The following is a 19,705-nucleotide window of genomic DNA, read 5'->3' as shown; positions in this document are numbered from 1 at the left end:
CTTTTTAGGGACAGAGCCAGAACTGATACAAGTTATGAGATTGAGCAACGATGCGGCTACTAAAAAGGTTTCACATCGATTTCTCAAAGAATAGGTAAACTATAAATGTTAGTTTTCTCAATAAAAACTAACACTGAACTCACAAGCGAAAAGAAGTTTCACTTCCTTTTTAGCAAAGACAAAATGAAAAGCAGCCAGTCAGAAACTTGCTACATTGTGTTAGATTTTTTAAAGAGCCACAGTTACACCAGATGTATTTCCTTTTAAGTATATCCTTATGAATAAATGCATTCCTGGAAAGGAGAAATAGAAATCCTTACTTAGCTAGTTGAGGTACTCATAAAGAACAAGAATAAGCCAACACTTGAAATGCAGAAAACTCAGACTGATTTTTCAATTAATGGACTAATAATCATCTAGGGTTAATGAAGGAAGTTACTGAATTCTGTTGAGTTGCCCAAATAAAAATGAACAATATCCCCCAAATGAGTATTTCCAAAACAAAATCACCAGTCATCAACATCTATAAGAAAACATTTTGAAGCCTTTATTTACAAAAGCTTTAAAAACAAATAATACCCTCTGTTTTGCAAATAATGTTTTGTTTAAAAAGGACCACCCAGTTACAGCACTGTAATATCATGAATAAAGAATGTACAAGGGAGACAAACCAATGTGACTAACATTTGAAGATTTGCTAATATTACTGATTGAAGTGTAGGTAACACACATTATAACTTGTAGTCCATCATTTCAGGGTACAGTTAATGATTACCAAAGTCTTCCTACACATGCTCTGGTCTGGTCACATATTCTGCATGGCTAAATATTTCACAGTCTCTTTTGTCAATATATATAAAATAGATTGCAAAGATATACACAAAAAAATAAACAAGCATTACACTCCTCAGGTAATTTTATTAGCTATATATATATATGAGAATATATATATATATAATTTGTTGTTTTGTACCAAATCTCTCCATTATTTACCTTTGTAGCAACTATGAAAGCGCAATTTTTGTCTTCTAATTTAATCTGGTACAAAATATACCTAAAGACTTGTTATCTTTGGATTTTAATAAAATTGATTTGTGTAACCAACAAATCAAAAGCATCATAAGTATGGCTACAAAATAAAATTTTAAAAAAAGACAAGGGTAAATGGTGATGGAATAAAAATAAGCAGATCAAGGGAAGTGTGCTATCATAAAATAACTGTAGCTTCAACATCTTGAGTACCAGTTTCCTGGCAGATACTAAACATCCAATCACAAGGGATTTTTCCTGAAGGGTGTAAAGCTGGTTTGAAAATTCTTCAGTCACAGAGCAGCCTACACATGCCAATTAGAAACTGACAGACACTAGATGTGCTTGGAAGATTAAACACTACGTACAGAAACAGCAGTTACTAAGCTCCTCAGTAGTTTCTTGTCTTTTTTTTTTTAGTTTCGCTGAATCGAGTTTGCACAATGAATATGCTATATTCTGTGAGTCAAAACCAAGTAAATACTGTGTCAAGTTGGCAGATGGTCATTTTTCCAGCTAAGATCAAGAAAAAACAAAATTTTTGATAAAACAGAGGTTTTGAGTCAGAAACACTCTCTAAAGTGCAAAACTGATGGTCCACAATCTCAAATAGCTAAAACTCCTGCAGAATGGGAGAGAGAGACATGAAACAGGGAAATAAATTACAGTCAGTGCTAGTCAATTTAGGAAAAGGGAAAAATAAACCAAACTCAAGTAGGTAAAGTTTATCAAAATATTCAGTGATGTAGCTTTCCCCACTCTCTGTCACACACGCTTGCTAACAAGTATATTAAATTAAGGCCAAATTTAACCTGAATGAGTTTTTGTTTTGGTTTTTTGTTTTGTTTTGTTTTTTATTAAGATCTGAGATAGGAACGGTCATACTTAGTAGTGAAAGGTAGACAATAAAATGGGCCATGAAAGGGGGGGGGAAAGGTACTGTCTATTGTTCAAGGGATTCAACCAGAGATAAAACCTATATACAAGCATGTGTGTAGCTCAAAATAAAATAAAAAGACTATTTCATGTCATGACTGCTTGTTGGCTTCCTCTTCATATGCATTCCCTGTGCCATTCTGTACATAGGATGAACCAGAACCAAGGCCATACAAATGACCACAATATTTGGCATCATCAATATGATCTTCAAAGAACATCTAAAAAGGAATTTTGAAGAAAAAAAAAGATAATTTTAACCAAAGGGAACCACTTGTAATTTATATTTCAGCAATGTAAGTACTGACTGTTCACTGAGATAATGATGGCTCTTTTCTATGGTGTTCCTTTGAGGCTACACATTTCAGTTCAATGAGTAAAACTAATGTCCTCAAAAGTACAGAGCTCAGAAACCAAAGTAAGAGACTATGAAAAAAATGTACAAATGCATGTCTTTTCCATTTAGACCATTTTTATAAGAATTTGTCATCGTGGAAAAATATTTATTCCATTAATTTAACAATACTCGAGTAAGAATGAAGAAAGCCAATGATGGTGGGGAAAAAAAAGTTTAGGTTCATAAGCTGTCTTAAATCTACAGGCAAGGCTGAGCTGGCTATAAATAAACTGTAAAGTCATGGACAGTAAAATCCAAACATTCACACTCTATTACTGTCATTGAAGAAGCCAAGAAAAATAAAAATAAATTAGTGCCAGAAATCCACCTTTAGTTAAATAAACCATTAAGACATTTTTAAAATGCAAAGCTAAAAAATCTAAAAGGTTATTTCAATTATCTAATGAAACAATGGGAAGGACTCCAAAACAAAATGTTTACGTGTCATGAATGGATAGTCCAAATCACTTCTGAATCAACACTACTTAGCAAAACAGCTTTAATGCTTTCTATTATCAATACATTGCTCCAAAAAGTTTTTAAATTCTCAGTCTCAGTCAATTCTTTCATGTCTAAGAGAAAATATACTCAAATCCACAGAGAATTTTTGCAAAAAGGAAAACTTAGAGCCAAGAAAAACCTCACTTGTTTTTGCACAATTTTCCTGTTTACCTATAGCTAGGTGTATCTGTGCATATCACTTAATTACTTAAGAGTGAATAATGGGTTCATTAAGTTCCATTCTTCCATACCTAACATGCCTTTTGCCATTTAAGGAGGGTTTTCCTAATGGGGTTTCTGATTCAACTAGGACGTTGGATTTATTTTATCCCTTCAGAATTCAACTCCCCTCTTAAGACTCAATCCAGTAAAAAGCCTGAGTCCTTCTCTATAAAATCTTCAAAGCACTGAAGAATGACATGAGCAAATAACATATTTATCACCAATTTAAAGCCTAAAAGAGGGCCATGCTAGAAGAAACCTAATACAAAGATTCCTTGCTTTGTAGAAGCAGCACCAATGGGAGTTAGAACTCCGGAGTTTTCCCACTAGTAATGTGTTTGATCATGGAAGTTATTAGCCTGTTTTCTCACCTGAGAAATAATATGGTTGGACCTACATGATTTCTCAGGTAGTTTATGTTTTAAAATTTTTGGTTCTATGATGAACATGTTCTCCGAGTTCCTTCTGAACTACATTTCAAGATGACTTATTTTTGAATACTTTTAAGTGTAGTGGATGTAACTCATATGGTATCTCTAAATATATCTTTACTTAGTAGGTACTTGTTGCCCAAAATCTTTGGTCATAAGATTTTTAATGTTCTCAACCTAACAACCAACTGAGAAAAAGGCAGTGATGTCTTCATACTTCTCTCATTTTGAAAAAGGCCATTCCTGTGAGCAATGAATCAGATCCTGCCTGATGTTGTGGTCCTATCCGTTCCAGCTCTAACTGTTCTGCCACCTCCTGTAATCCACCCTAGAAGAAATAAAAATTGCTTGTCAAAGAGGAAAATACTGCAACGCCTACTTTCACAAATTACAAACTTAGACACTGACCAAAATAAAAATAAACTTTAGTATGTAAAGGTGAATTTTATAAAGATTGGGGGGAAGAAACAGAGAATGTGAATTACTAATGTATTTGTTGAATGTAGAAACAGTATCATTTAATAGAAAACAAGATCCTAATTGGGAAAATGTATCTTCATTATGTTTCAAGGTGTATGACAAGTAAATAACTTTCCTAGATATGGGAGGGAAGCAGACCATATATAGGGTAATATTTATCAAGTACACTCATGGTCTATCAATCCAGTAATAATTGTAAAACTGCATAGCTAGTATAACACCATTGTTTCCATATTTTCTTAAACTTCCCACCATCCATTTGTAGTTTTCACTTAATTTTTACAAAACAAAGCCATTATGAATAACCAAATCATTAAGAATATGCTAAATGCTTAACTATGGTTTTGTTTGTTAAGATGCGTATATGCACACAACTCCTTAGAGTGGTCTGCTATAATGCACCTATGTTAATACTGCTAAGATTAAAAAAGAAAGATGAGAGTGAAAAGAAAGGAAGGGAAAGACAGTAACAGAAGGAAAGAAAGTGGGAGGAGAGGGAAGGAGAGTAAAGGGAGGGGAGAATGAGGATAGAGAGTGAAGTAAAGAAACACCAACAACAAAACAAAAATTCTTCTCTAAATTGTTAAGGCCTCCACCAGCAAAATGGCCCTTCTGTGCATCACAGCTTGAAACAATGCTTTACACAGCAGTTGCTTCTGTGCTAAAAAATAGCACGAGGATTAGGTATCATTAGCAGCTGCTCAGGAGAACACAGAATAGAACTGAATAGAACAGCATGGCTGACTATAGGTCAAAAAGCACCTTTGTTGTTAACCTGAATTTTAACATAGCAGCTTACTCAGGACACATTGAGAGTATCTGTACTTAGAAACTTCCCAGTAACAACCACGTAACGAGCAATAATTTGGTCCCCTGTTCCTGAAAACTGTCATTATACAGACATGTCAATAAAAAAAAAAGTCAAGTGAAAACATGTAGGCCTCAGCATGCAGTGTGCTTTCACAGGGTGGACTGTTTCTCAAGTAAGGGACACCCTACTGCAAGTTCACTTACTGTAAGTCCCCTCAAATTACACAGAAGTCTACTGCTACAAACATAAAGTAACCTTTCTTGAAAATTTCTCTAGTCATATGCTGACCATATCCCTTGTTAAAGGTAAACACTGGCCAAAAGAAAGCTTCTCATCTTACCTGTTAAGACCAGTGTAACCAACGTGGTGAAACCCTATCTCTACTAAAAATACAATAATTAGCTGGGCGTGGTCATGGGCAGTTGTAATCCCAGCTACACAGGAGGCTGAGGCAGGAGAATCACTTGAACCCGGGAGGCAGAGGTTGCAGTGAGCTGAGATCACGCCACTGCACTCCAGCCTGGGTGACAGAGCGAGACTCCATCTCAAAAACAAAAAAATTAATGTTTAGAGTTTAAAAACACACATTATGCAGCATCAGACTGTTACTACTATCTAGGCAGGACCTACACATTTCCCATCATACTTAACTGTAAGAAGCTGACATCTTTTGGCCAGAAAAAGAACCTTTTAGCTATGTAGTTTTATCCTAGGAACATTATCCTATCACTAGAACTGACACAATAATTTCTAGCCAAGATAAGCCAAAAGGAAAGAAAAACTCTTTTGCCACATTACTGAATACATCTGCACATCTCTGGCCACCTTAGATTCTATCTTGTAAGAAGAGATTCTATGTGTGCTGGGAGAAAGAAAGAACTCACACTGGTGTGCATATGAGAGCCTCACTGTCCTCTGATGTTTGTTTTTGTTTGTGATTTTCAATCTGGCAAGCAATGACAAGAATCTGACCTAAGCTAGAAATCTGTTGAATATTCTGCCTTCTGCCAAGACATACTGAAGCTCTGAAAAAACGATTCCCTATAAATTACCATGTATGCAAGAAAAAAAAATCACATGACCAGATAATATAATTGCATTTAATGTAATACTGTAAAATATGGTTTAAAACAACATCCCAGCCTAGGCTCTCATGACAGTCCCTTGGTCTGAACAGCATGCTGCTATAGATAATGCCACCTGAAGCCTTACTTTGAGATTTTTGCAGCTCTTCATGAGGTACTTCACATCATAAATTACAGGAAAAAACAATCGAAGGATCTCAAAGAAGTCAAGTTCTTCTTCAGGCAAGTTAGAGTTGGTTAGGATTTTGATTAAGTAGCCAAAGTCGTAACCACTATAAAAGGGTTAAAAGAATAGAGAAGAGGGACACATAAATACCATAAAGATTAAAAAAAAAAAGTTTATCTGATTCAAATTTAAGCAAGTCACACTATAGTCCTTCCAAAAACATTAAAGAGAAGTGCACACAAGAACAGAGAAAACAAACATTGAGAACTATAATGGGAAAATGCTGTCATTTTACAGTATTAAGAACTTTATCACTTTATTATTCAGAGATATCAACACAGATCTACACTATCAAACCAAGCCTGTGGTCACGAAAATACTAGTTTGTTGATATTTGAATTGAGAACACCAAAAGAGCATCAAGCTGCCCATAGATGTCTCAAAATACTTTTTTAAATAACTATGGAAATGGAGAAATAAAGATGTATGGAAACTTGGCCAGAGGAGTTAGCAAATGTAGCAAGACAACTGGCATTCGATAGGCAAAAGTAATGCAAGACATCCCATCTTTTTCATAAGGTGGTCATATATATTATCCAAAGAATAAGACTGTAACAAGGTATTTTCACTTCTCTTAAATGACTATGTTATTAAGTAGTCTCTCCCTCTCTTCCGTCACAATTCTCTTCCTCTCAGTGTGGCTCCCTAAGAGTCATTATTAATGGAAATGTTGCACATGGAAGAAGTGAAGGGTAGTAAAAAAATAACTACTCTCCTCATCATAAAATGCAAACTCCTACATTCTCAAATCCAGACCTCTTCTCCCTTTGTCTGGCCTTTTTTCACAGCTTTCTGTCTCCCTACACTTCCAGGCCACGTAGGCACATCCATCCCTTGTCTACTTTTCCTTACAGGACCTCTGACAGGAAGCCTATAAGGCATCTGCTTACAAACATTAAAAGTTTAAGATCATATTAGCACTTAGGATTTATAAACTTCCTAAACTATTCCTTATTACTTGAAATAGATTAGAACATGAGGAAAACAGCTAATGATTTTAATGGAATAAAATCTTGTATCTTAATAAATATTTAAATATATCAGTCTAACTTAGATTCTAAACTCCAAGAAGACATGAATGAAACCTGTTTGTTTTCATTCATCTTAATACCCCAGTGCCTAGTGCACTGTATTTTGTCGGAGTTTTTTTTAAATGAAAAAGTATGTCATATATAGTAAAAGGATAGGACAATACTTTCCAGTTCTTTTACATCTTCTTATCTAGGGAAGAAAAAATGACTAAAAAACAGTTATTTGTATCAAGAGTCTTAAGTTGTGTCTCCTAAGGTACGGGTTCAAGTAGAAAAGAGACAAAAAAAGATGATAGGTAAGAATCAGTGTGTTCAGTACCTACAACTCAACAGTTTCTGCTTAGTACACATCAAAGTTGCCCACATGAAATCCTTCACTATAAACATCCCACAGATCAGAGATACAAACTAAACCAAGAAGGAGACTCAGATTTAAAATAAATGTGTGAAGTGGATCAAGTGTAAGAGTATTAACATCTATGTAACATAAAGCTTTTTCAAAACCTAACGAAAGTAACCATTCTGAAGGTTACTTTTAGTCCCTGGGTGGTCAGTTTAGTCTACTTAGATGGGAAAACTCTTTCTCATACATGGAAGTCTATTTCACAAAATCGGAACTAGTTTCCTTACCAGAAACACTCTTAAAAAATCTAGTTTCATAACAATAAAGAACTTAAAACCACCAGTTATTGAGAATTTACTGTTTATAAAGTTATCTTAGTGACCATTAAAACAAGTCTTCAACGTATTTCTTCAAAGGGATGCCTTATCACTTTATTTTTTAAAAAATTAAAATCTACCTCCACACCCATCCCTAGCATTTTCTATGCTGTTTTGTGATAGTACTTATCACTATCTAACAAATCAATGTGAACTCCATTTTTAAAAACCGTCTGCCCACCCCCATGAGAATATAAACTCCATGAGGAAAATAATTGTTGTCTGTTTTATTCACAGCTTAATTCCTAGAATCTCATCTCAGTGCCTGCCATATGGTAAATACTCAATAAATTTTTGTAAATGTAAATAAATGGTTTCCCCTGTAGAACATTAAAAACTAAGGTGTAGAAACAGTAAAAGAAAACCCTGGGTAACACCAATTCCAAAGGCACTGCTGGATTTAAACCGGGGTCTTTCACTTTGTAGAGAACCCGTACTGTTTCCACTATGCAACATGCTTCTCACAGGCAAAAATGGATCCCATAGTTTAAATTAACCTTTAAGTAGACCAACACTAGCCTCCTCAGAGTTAGGAGACAACTCTATATGGCAGTCAACTCTTTCTAGAATTAAACCTGAAATTGCTAACACAGTGCCCCAGGTAAGTGTGGAGCAAGTATGAGATGGAAAAACAAAAGGCATTTTCAATGTAGTCGTTTTACCTATGAAATGACAACCATTTGACCCCTTCACAGAGGACCACTCCAGAAGTCATAAGAAGTTCTGCAAAGTACTGGGTCTCAATTCCTTCCTCCTCATGTTTTTTAAACTGGATACCAGATGTTGTTAGTAGCTCTATAGAGTCCTGGGCATACATATCCTCCCTGGCAGAAGAAAGAGAAAGACAACATTCAAACATGCCATTACTTCAAACAAGCTGTTCTTCTGCTTACATCTATAACTACAGTGCCGGAAAAGAGACAGAGGACTGGCTTGAGTCCAGCTGTTCCAATGGTTTACATATATGCAAGAAAAATGCAATTTAAATACAAGGGTCATTATTTCAGAAAAGTGTTTCAAATAATAAAAAATCATTCAAAGAGTCCAAAGGTGCAATTTTAATCTTTACTATTAACTCAGCCTTTCATACTTAAATACATTTAACTGGGTTTGGAAAAGGGTCTTCTACTCACCAGGGGCTACCATCACAAAGTAACAGACAAGTTTTCTCAGAGACTCTCAGTCTCAGCAGCCACTGTAAGGCTGCCACATGGAGCTGCAGCCATAGCTGCAGGGCACATGCCCATCTCCCATGCTCTCAGCAGCACCAGGAAGGAGACCTGGTAGAAAACGTCTCATGTGGACGAGTTAAACTACACTTCATCTTAAAGAAGGAGATGCCTCCTTTCACAAATGATGAGCCTTGCAAGTGGCTCCAATAAGTAACACTGTTTAAAGTTAAGGACTGTGCTGTAACAGCAATAATTTCTTCTGCCAACAATCCGATTCCTAAATGACTGCCTTATAAAATCAAGCCAGGCAATCTAAATATAAACCAATTCTTCAAGACTTCACTTAAGCCAAAAAGAAAGCCATCTCCAACCACAAATATATTTCCAACCACAAATATATGTGTATCTGAAATATTAAATCAAAAGTTCCCAAAATACAGTATATCTGTATCTGAAATATTAAAACAAAAAAGCTACCAAAATACAGATATATTTTTGAGAATATGGGAAAAAGTATTTTTTTACTTACTTTTCAAATTGTAAGAATACTGGATTCTACCTCTTGGCAAAAGGAATTCCTATTAAACACTTTTGACAAAACTAAACCATAGGGTATATTTCACTTGGGCCAAAAAGTATCCTTATGGTTAGTCCTTTGGAAATCAACTTATTTCTAGGTCTGAAAAATTACAAAGCTAACAATGGAAATACTTTAAAACAGAAGGAAACCACATCACTTAAAAGTCAGTCTCCCCTGGAATATCCTTTAGGAAGAGTAACAGAATAAACCCAATGAAGTAGTTTTTTGGTTTTTTTCTAGTGACACCATAGCTTTCCTATGCTAAAAATATGTACCTCAAAAATTAGAATCTCACTCATCAGGTCCCAATGCTCACACTGAGGCATGCCTTAGCAACCATAAGCAACCAATAAAAAACAGATTCTTCTCCAGGCTCACATCATTCTTGGCCACTTGCCAAGGTATAGGTATGCAAGTGGTTTAGCCCTTTTTCTCCAAGTTTCTAGTAACACCCTTCACCAGTTTCCTTGCAGCATATGGCTTCACCCCACACTTGCTTTACAAAGAAATATCAGACCAATATTCCTGTCTTTCTTTACATCTACCTATGTGAAGATTGTTCTCCTTTAGACTCCAAAGACAGCTTGCCTCATCGCCGAAGCTAACTGCTACCAATGCCTTAGATGCTATTCCATGCCATTCCTCAAAGGACTTCTCAAGTGCCTATCTTTATCCTAACATACAACTCCTTAACTCGTGAACACTCAACTGTGTCTGTGTATTATCTGTAAAACAAAATAAAAACCACTCTTCTGTTGATTCTGCTTTCCATTCTTGAGACAGGGTCTGGCCATCATCCTGGAAGCAGTGGCTTGAACACGGCTCACTGCAGCCTTGACCTCCCAGACTCAAGCAATCCTCCTTCTGCAGCCTCCCAAGTAGCTGGGATTACAGATATGCATCACCATGCCTGGCTAATTTTTCTATTTTTGTAGAGACAAGGGTTTGCCATGTTGCCCAAGCTGGTTTTGAACTTCTGAGCTCAAGTGACCTGTCCGCCTTGGCTTCCAACTGGCCTCCCAAAGTGCTGGGATTACAGGAATGGGCTACTGCATCCAGCCTCCCTTCTTATGGCACTCTCCATCTCCTTCTTTACGCTGCCACTTTCCTTAAATGAAGCATCAGCATCCTTTCTGTTACCACTGAACCCAAGATGCCCTGTAATTTCTACTATCCTATTAAATAATTCTCTCAAATATCAAGAAATACTGCAATCACCAAAAGTGATTACTTTTTATTTATTTAGAGACGGAGTCTCACTCTATCGCCCAGGCTGGAGTCAATGGCATGATCTCGGCTCACTGTAAGCTCCGCCTCCCGGGTTCATGCCATTCTCCTGCCTCAGTCTCCCAAGTAGCTGGGACTTCAGGCGCCCACCACCACGCCCAGCTAATTTTTTTTTGTATTTTTAGTAGAGACAGGGTTTCACCGTGTTAGCCAGGATGGTCTCAATCTCCTGACCTCGTGATCCGCCCGCCTCGGCCTCCCAAAGTGCTGAGATTACAGGCGTGAGCCACCGTGCCCAGCCTCAAAGTGATTTTTTAAAAATTTATTTTTAACCCTCTTTGACTCATCAGTGACATTATTTCCATGGGTTGCTTTTCTTCTTCACAGCTCATCAGTATTCCACTTCAATTTTCATAGATATATCAACTCCCAACTTCAGTTTGGAGAGAATTCCCATACATTGATCAGTATTAATAATTCTAATTCTTAGACTTTGGCAATAGAGAGAAAACAGAAGAGTTACAAAACACTGAGTTATAAAGGCCATGACCAACTTTCCTCAGTACTAAATCCCTAGTGTCTTAGCACTGTAACTGACACGCATTCTAGCCACCCCATTAAGAAGCCAATTTTCTCTTTCTTCAAAATTTCCAAGAATCTCTTCATGGTGCTCTCTCTATATTAGGCACTACTGGTTTATCTTCCAAATGACTTCTTCTACCTAATGTTTTTCACTGTATCCTTCTCCGTAAACATCTCCTAACATCAGTGTAAATCAAGCCTGTCCAACCTACAGCCAGTGGGTGCCCAGTGTGGCTGTGAACGCAGCCCAATACAAATTCGTAAAGTCTCTTAAAACATTCTGAGAATTTTCTTTTTTGTGAATTTTTTTTTTTTTTAGCTCATCAGCTATTGTTAGCATTAGTGTATTTTACGTGTGGCCCAAGACAATTCTTCCTCCAATGTGGGCCAGGGAAACCAAAACATTAGACACCCCTGGTGTAAATGGTAGCAAAACTTGGCAGTAAACTTTAGCAGTCCTTTCTGAGTAAGAAAGAAAAAATGTCACTTAGATGCTGTACTAAGAAAGCAGTTGTTACCAGAACAAAGGTGTTTCTAGAAAAGGAAACTCAATTTTACTCAAACTGAGAAGCTGATGGGTTACCTCCTTCTCATGTACTGAGATCACAATAGTATCTAATTTAAAAACAATGTACTAATTCATTTGAAAAAAAAGTAACATGGAGCAAATGAAATGGTAAAGAACTAATTTTAATAAAGGTTTATCATTTGAGAAAAAGGAGAGCAGGCAATTTTCAGTGTTTCAGAGCCGTAGTTCTTATAAAAGGTTATCAGTCTGAGTGGAATACTTTTCACCCTTTATAACCAGGGTGTCCAATCTTTTGGCTTCCCTTGGGCCACAGTGAAATAACTGTCTTAGGCCACACATTAAATAAAGTAACAACAACAAAAAAATCTCGTAATGTTTTAAGAAAGTTTATGAATTTGTGTTGGGCTGCATTCAAAGCCATCCTGGGCCACGGGTTGGAAAAGTTTACTTTATAAGGTTCTGTAGTCTGTACGTGTGTAAAGATAGATATAGATATTTTTAAAGACAAAGTATCACCCTGTTGCCCAGGCTGGAGTGCAGTGGTGCAATCTAGCTCACTACAGCCTTGAACTCCTCAGTTCAAGCAATCCACTTGGTTCAGCCTCCCTACTGCTACAACGACAGATACACAGCCACCATGCCTGGCTAATTTTTTTTTTTGTAGAGACAGAGTCTATGTTGACCAGGCTGGTCTAGAACTCTTGGCCTCAAGCAATCCTCCTGCCTTGGTCTCCGAACAGAGAGTATATTATTAAACCCAAAAGAATGAAATGGAGAGTCAGGCTAAACACAGTGTAATTATAAGCCATACTACTATAACACAGACATCATTACTCTGCTTTTCCTAAGCCCTACTTTCGTAAAATTGTGTATATTAAATATCTTTGTTTATTCGACAAAGAACAGGAAGAAAGAATTCATATATTGGCACTACCATTAATTGCCTACAGCTTCTTTTACTATTTTTCCTATCAGATATTAGGATATATGGCACAAATGTGGGATGTCAAATAGAAGAACAATGCAACACTGCAACATACAGTTAAGTACTCACTTAACGTTATCAGTAAGTTCTTGGAAACTGCAACTTTAAGCCAAAAGATGGATAACGAAACCAATTTTTACCACAGGCTAATTGATAAAAACAAGAGTTAAGTTCCTATGGCCTATTGCTGGTCACAAAAAAAATCACCAAACTTCTAGATAAAGACCAAAATACTTCTAATATTAAATACTGAAATAAATGTGAGCTGTATGTAAATTTAAGAATAAATAAAAACAAGTAAGATAATTATTTGCTCCATTATTCAGCTGCGTGGTGAAGAAAGCCAGAGCCTATTCTGGCAGCTCAGGGCGCAATGTGGGAACCAACATTGGTCAACATGTCATTCCGTGGCACGGTGCACTCACAAAGATACACCTACTCACTCACACTGGGACAACTTAGCCACACTACTTCACCTAACGTGCAAAGCCTTGGGATGTGGGAGGAAATCAGAGGACCCGGGAGAAAATCCATATACATACGAGAACGTGGAAAACTCCACACAGGTAGTGGCCCGGGTCAGAAATCAATTTTATTTTTTCTGAATGTTACCATGAAACAATGTTGAAAAAAATGACATTTGAGGTCCTGCTATACTGAGAATGTATTAAATATTTTATTCACCCAACTTACAGTTTGCAAATAATCTGCCCTTCTCCAAAAACACTCTTAAAACTTCCCTCAGCTATCAAGACTACTTCTAATAATAATATAGAAATATTAAAACTAAGGAAACTGGGTGGAGACCCAGGGCTTGAGTTAGAATGCAGATTCTGACATACGATAAACACCAGGTCAAGGACACTACTATTTCTACTATATGTAAATTAAGAGAGCTTCTGTGGGCTGAAGTGGCAACATAATGATTATATAGTACTGACTTGAAAGGAAAACGTACCCAAGGTTCCAAAAAACGTCTTACTGCATTTGACATGTAATCTACTCATAAACTGGAATATGACTGCAATAAAAATCTTTACAAGAAGGGTAAATATTATAAAAGGCTATATTTCAAACTGCACACAAAAGTTTTCAAAGTAAAACTAAACTAATGTGGTAAGATTATTTTTTCTATCAGAAGTACTTTCAATACCCAAAGTTTTCCAAATACAAAAAAAGTTGCAGTCATATTTTAAATGTAAAATCTTTAACATCAAAAGTATTTTTTGTTCCCATAGTAAAAAAGAAAACCATGCTTTTGAAATGTTAAGTTTTACATATTTTCAGTACAACTACACCAAATTCACCTAGCATGTCACCATACTTGAGGAAAATCAATTCCTAAGATTAAAAAAAAAAAAGTCTGGGTTATACAGTTATTTCCCACTTACGTCAAATTAAATTTAAAATTAAACTGCCAAGTTGAAGTTCCTGGAGGGTATTCTCCTTGCTCATTCATAAATGTCAGTCCTAGCTGAATTATCTTTAATAAGTCTACATTACATCGCAATAGTTGGTATTGATAGTCAGCATTGCTCCTGAATTCTCCAATGGGTCTTGCAACCACACCTGGAAACTCGGTGTCCTGTAAAATAGTTTTAAGATTCATTATGTACTGAACAGTCAAAACTACAGTCCACACATTCTTAACTTTTGATGCAAATCAAAGAATCCTACAGATGATATTCTACACATTTATATTCAATTACAAAGTATCTTTTAACTAGAAAGAACCTCACTTTTTAGAACCATAAAACTCTATAGACTTAATAACCTTTTCTTAAATGTATCAAAAAAATTACTACGTATGAGATACATGTGATAAACGTAACCAAATACTTACTCTATACCCAAGAAAGGGGGGAAAATCATAAATGCCTATCTCCCAAAAGATACGTGAAATGATGCTCACAGTATTCCAATGCTAAAACCAAGTTTCTTGAATAACTGGTTCAAAAGAATGGAAAACGCCCTGTACTTTCCAATTGCTTCTCTGAGACAAGGTTTTTCTCAACACCAAAATCCTAAGAAAAACATCATTAGCTTCCTAATTTCTCCGGCTGAAACAATATTCTCTCTATAGTCCACAGAAAGCATGTTGTCAAGAATAGCATGCTACCCACTCACTCTTGTAGGATGTTATCACTTCTCTATGTTGCCACTCTTTATTATCTGAGAAATCAATGATCACTATGAATTTCCACTGGTTAAGAAAACAATTTTAGTTCTAATCATGGCTAAGTATACCTTTATTAAACAGTATGTTACCTACAAACATTCATGTTTTAACCAATCAACCTGCTCCTCCCCAAAGTAATCCATTTGTTTATTTTTATTAAAAATACTGAGACAAAGATACATCAGTTTAGTATTAGAATTCAAACTAGGGCTAAGAATAAAAACTACCTATCAAGTCACTATGAAACAGTAAAGAAATCACTATTTCTCTAAATTCAGTGCAATTCAACAGTCACTTTATTGGATACTATATGTGTTATGCTAGGTGCTGGGAGAGAAAGGACGATTAAAGCACTTGCTTTATGGAGCTAATAATAATCTAGTGGATGCAGAAAACAGGTAGCTAACAGAAATAGTGTAAAGGTAAAGAAGAAAAATCATTAACTGGTTAGACAATCTAGGCAGACTAAACAGCACGTGCAAAAGCAGAGTTGCTTAGTAACACAGTATATTCACGGAACTCCAGTGTTAATTATGAAAACAAATTGCAGACCAACACATTTCACTGGCACATTTGATTTTTTTTGTTTGAGAAAGAGCTCCCTAGCTTCTGGGAGCTCATGTGGTACTACCAGCTAGGCTTTGGTGTTGCTTGGAGCAGATTTGGCACTCACAGCTAGGCCCTAATGTTCTCCTGTTGAACATAATTTCACAGAAGTTCAACCTCAAATAAGGCTACTCTGTAATCATGTCCAAACAAGGACAAAAAAATAAACAATGTCAAACCACAAAATGACCAAGTATCTCCATCCTGGCTAAATGAATGACTGTTCCTTCTCTGCAGCTTTAACCTGATTCTAGTCTCTCATTTAAGACTTAGTAAGATATCCAATCACAGAATTACCCTGGCTTCCTGACCACATCCAATCCACAGTAAAGCCCTGCTTCCCTTACCTTCCCCAAGACCACCTGACACAAGCCCAAATCCTTTCTAACGCCCTCTTATTCAAATGGCCCATGGTTCCCAGGAATTCCAGTGCGTTTTCCCTCACTGCAGTGAGGGATAAACCCAACCTGTCAAATCACAGGTGTATTCCTGATGGTTTTTGGCTAGAGGGCAGTGACAAATTTTTCTTTTCACGGTGAAATTAATCCCTAAAAATATCACCAAAAGGGCTGAACTCAAGACTTTAAAATTTCCTTTTCCTCCTTTATATGAAGCGTTTTAAAGACCTGCTTGTGGGCATACCATAGCAACGTAATTATATTTTCGGATAACTTGACGAATTTTCTTCATCTCTTCATCCAAGTTGCAAGCCCAAACTTCACAAATTCTTTGGCTATGATCTACAGTTGCCGCTGGCATAGTGAGGGCACAAGGGAGTCTAGATGCCAAGCATCAAAATGTTATACTTGATTGAAGATTTGTTTCATAAAATATTTTATCCTTTATTTATGTACCTGTCAAAACAAAACAAAAGAAAAAAACAATATAAAGACCAGATATATCAAATCTGAATCACAGAATGATCTGGCAGGAACCTAAGAGATTATTTATTCAAAGTTCTTGACTCATAAAAAAAAATCAAAGTTCAGAAAGTAACTTAAGGTCACACAGCTAGCCTGTAGGAAAAAAAGGACTACAGCACAGATTTCCTGGTCCTGATTTCAGCTATTTTAAAATAACTTTTTTATGCATACATACTAATCATATTTTTATAACTTTCCGCTGAAGATAATTATCTGAGTTCAGCTACTCTGCATAAAACTTTATAAAGCCATCCATTTCCAGACAAAAATGAAAAATTACTTATACACATGTGACAAGATCAGATGCTACCATGCCAAAGGTGGTATTTACTTTTATTCCTCATTAACAATACAACCAAAATCCGACTTGATTACAAGATCTACTTTACTGCCATTTATTCAAACTAGACTAGAGGGGTCAAAAATGTTTGTAAATGCTCTCAGAAAAAGTAACAGCCACAGAAAACTATCTGAATGTTCGCAGTTGCAGAAGGGAAAAAGAACACAATAGAACGTCTAAAACTCAGAGCATATTCCCTGGTTACCAAAGATACAGCTCACATTTCTGCTCTATAAACAGAGTTCGTGTTGATTCTTGGGCAGGGAAATTTCAAATTCTTCTGCATTTTCCACATAAATTTGAAAAAAAAAAAGGTAAAAAGAGGGTTTTATGGCTGTCTTCTAAACTCTGAAGAATCAGAAATGTAACTTCGAAATCTCCAAATGAAAGTAACGAAAGGAAATCCAGGACACCCCTCCTTCATAACTCTCCCACCCCGATACACACACACATAAGCACACAAACACACAGATTTGGAAACACCCTGTAGTTTAACATTGCTTTCCTCCACCTCTCTCTCTACTGCAGTCCCAGAAGCCCCGAAGAGGCACCAAAGGCCTTCTCATTACTGGAGATAGCATCTCCGTACTGCAGGTTCCCAGAGAAACGAGAGGACGGCACCGACGCATTCAAGTCATAGATAACTCTCTTCCCTGGCAGAGCGCCAGTGCGAAGGTGCTGATAACACTGACTGGAGCTACACTGACTCCCAAGCACTGCTGCGTGAAAGAATACGAAGAGCTGAGGATCTAGGCCACCGCCCTCCACTCCCAATTTCCGTCCCACTTCGAAGCCCCAGGTACAAAGCCTTTGCGTCATCACCACGCGCCAACCCCTTGACAAATCCCCCCAGCCCCAGTTACCCAGCCCCCCACCCGCCGCCAGACTCCTTCCTCCGCCAGCCGCACTCCAGCTGGCGCCATCGCGCACCCTCTCAGGTTCATCGTCCCCGCCCCCTTTCTACTTCCCTAACCCGCCCCTCCCCCCGCAAGGCGGCGGCGGATGCAAGATCTACTTGTGTCGCTGAGCTCGCGCTCCTCCTCCTCCTCCTCGCCATAGAGACAGCACCCGGCGGCGGTGGCGGTGGCGGTAGCGGCGGCGGCAGCGGGTGCCCCATAGACACCTCTCGCCCAGCAAGGGGAAAGGCGAGCAAGAGCTGCGCCGTACCGTGCTGCGCCGTCGCTTTTCGCACGTCCTGGCGGGGGCGCTAGATGATGACGCGACACGCAGAGGGGGCGGAGCACGCAGCTGACGGCGGGGTGGGTTGTGGATCGCTGAGTGGCCAGGCTGCCTGACTGGCCAGCTTGTGCGTCTGGGCCGTGAAGGTGGGACCGCCGGTTGTGGGCGGCAAGTTCCCCTCTCCAGCCTCCCGCCGTTCGTAGCATGTCCCCCAGAACCCGGGGAGCGCAGGTAGGACTGGCTTAGAGAAGACGCGGTCCCTAGCGCTTGGGCCACGGACGTGCCACCCCGCTCCTCTGTCGCTGGAGAACCGCCGGGCCGAGCCGCTGGGAGAAGCAGGCCAGAGCCTTCCAGGGCCTCCGGCCCGGGGACCCGAGGAGAATGAGCTGGCTCTTTCCCCTGAGCAAGAGCGCCTCCTCGTCCGCAGCTGGGTCCCCCGGTGGCCTCACCAGCCTCCAGCAGCAGAAACAGCGCCTGATCGAGTCCCTCCGGAACTCACACTCCAGGTGACTGGTCGCTGCCTCTCCACCGGAGGAAAAAGTAGGGTGGGAGGGCGGGCTTGTCCTAACCACCTCGCAGCGCCTCAGGTCTGCTCCCCACCAGCTCCTCATGTGGTTTACCTCCCTTGGTTCTGGGTCTCACGTTTGCTCAGCCACTCCTGCCCCCTTTTACTGTTTTCCTCCGGACCCTCCCTGCCTCCTGCCGCACCACTAACTCGGATTTCTTCATCCCTCCTGACACATCGGTGCTGACTGTAATCTCTCTGATAGTCTATTTCCAGTATCCCTGCTGCCCCGGCTTCCCCACTAATCTTTCCTGTTGCCCACCTGATTGCCGCGTCGGCAGAATTGTTAAAATACGATTGTGAAGAGTAATCTCCAGGTTTCACAAAGAATGGGAAATAGAACTCTTGCAACATCAAAGGAAAGGGAAGCCAGAGTTTTCTTCAGTGAATACTTCTCGTCTGAGAGTCACGTATCACGTAGTCAGTCTTGAGTCTCTTAAGATTTACCCAGTTCCAGCAGCCTCTCCCCATCTCACAGCTGCCGGTGCCTGTACATTTCTCACTTCTTTCATAGTGCAGTCCCCACGCTCAAGAATTACCTTATGTTCGTCTTGATTGTTCTGTTGTCTTCCTATGAGTTTTTCATTTTATCGTGGTCAGTTTAGAAATGTTTTTACAATTCATATTATTTCAACTCTTACTGTATATTGGTTTGCTGCAGCCTTTTACATTGCCTATGTCTATGGCCTCTAATGGTTTTAAAAAATGAGAACTACTTCTTTATATGCATTTTGCAAGTATATTTACTGAACAGTTTCACACTGTTTTAAATAAAGATTTAAATAAAGATTTAAAACTTAACATTGTTAAGTGTTAACATTGTTAAGTCCCTAACCCTTTTTTTTTTTTTTTTTTTGAGGGTGGGGGGACGGGACGGACTCTCGTTCTGTTGCCCAGGCTGGAGTGCAGTGGTGTGATCTCGGCTCACTGCAACCTCCGTTTCCTGGGTTCAAGCAGCCCTCCTGCCTC

The 19,705-nt window shown here is 38.4% G+C and overlaps 2 protein-coding genes across 6 annotated transcripts in view; one reads left to right on the top strand and one right to left on the bottom strand.

Annotated features, from left to right (window-relative positions):
* Positions 1-524: 524 nt before the first annotated feature.
* On the bottom strand, positions 525-18,233 carry CNOT7 (CCR4-NOT transcription complex subunit 7). 5 transcript variants are annotated; one of them, XM_050801831.1, is made up of 7 exons: positions 18,008-18,233; positions 16,372-16,583; positions 14,336-14,529; positions 8,532-8,693; positions 6,020-6,164; positions 3,734-3,844; positions 525-2,186 (listed from the first exon to the last, which is right to left on the bottom strand). In XM_050801831.1, exons 2-7 carry the CDS (start codon positions 16,486-16,488, stop codon positions 2,058-2,060), a joined length of 858 nt encoding a protein of 285 aa, XP_050657788.1. In that variant the 5' UTR covers positions 16,489-16,583; positions 18,008-18,233; the 3' UTR covers positions 525-2,057. The 5 variants fall into 5 exon arrangements, with proteins under 5 accessions (XP_050657788.1, XP_050657786.1, XP_050657789.1 ...); XM_050801829.1 differs by lacking the exon at positions 18,008-18,233 and adding an exon at positions 17,856-17,940; XM_050801832.1 differs by lacking the exon at positions 18,008-18,233 and adding an exon at positions 17,504-17,777.
* The window catches only part of VPS37A (VPS37A subunit of ESCRT-I), a 49,481-nt gene continuing 48,005 nt past the window's right edge, over positions 18,230-19,705 (top strand). The window contains exon 1 of the mRNA XM_050801825.1: positions 18,230-18,677. Coding sequence (XP_050657782.1) covers positions 18,553-18,677 — 125 coding nt within the window. The 5' untranslated portion in view covers positions 18,230-18,552. The remainder of the gene's footprint in view (positions 18,678-19,705) is intronic.

The sequence above is a fragment of the Macaca thibetana genome, chromosome 8 (assembly GCF_024542745.1).
Source record: "Macaca thibetana thibetana isolate TM-01 chromosome 8, ASM2454274v1, whole genome shotgun sequence".
In the NCBI taxonomy this organism is placed as follows: Eukaryota; Metazoa; Chordata; class Mammalia; order Primates; family Cercopithecidae; genus Macaca; species Macaca thibetana.
The sequence above is the reverse complement of the archived record's forward strand: the minus strand, read 5'-3'. Positions and strand labels throughout refer to the sequence as shown.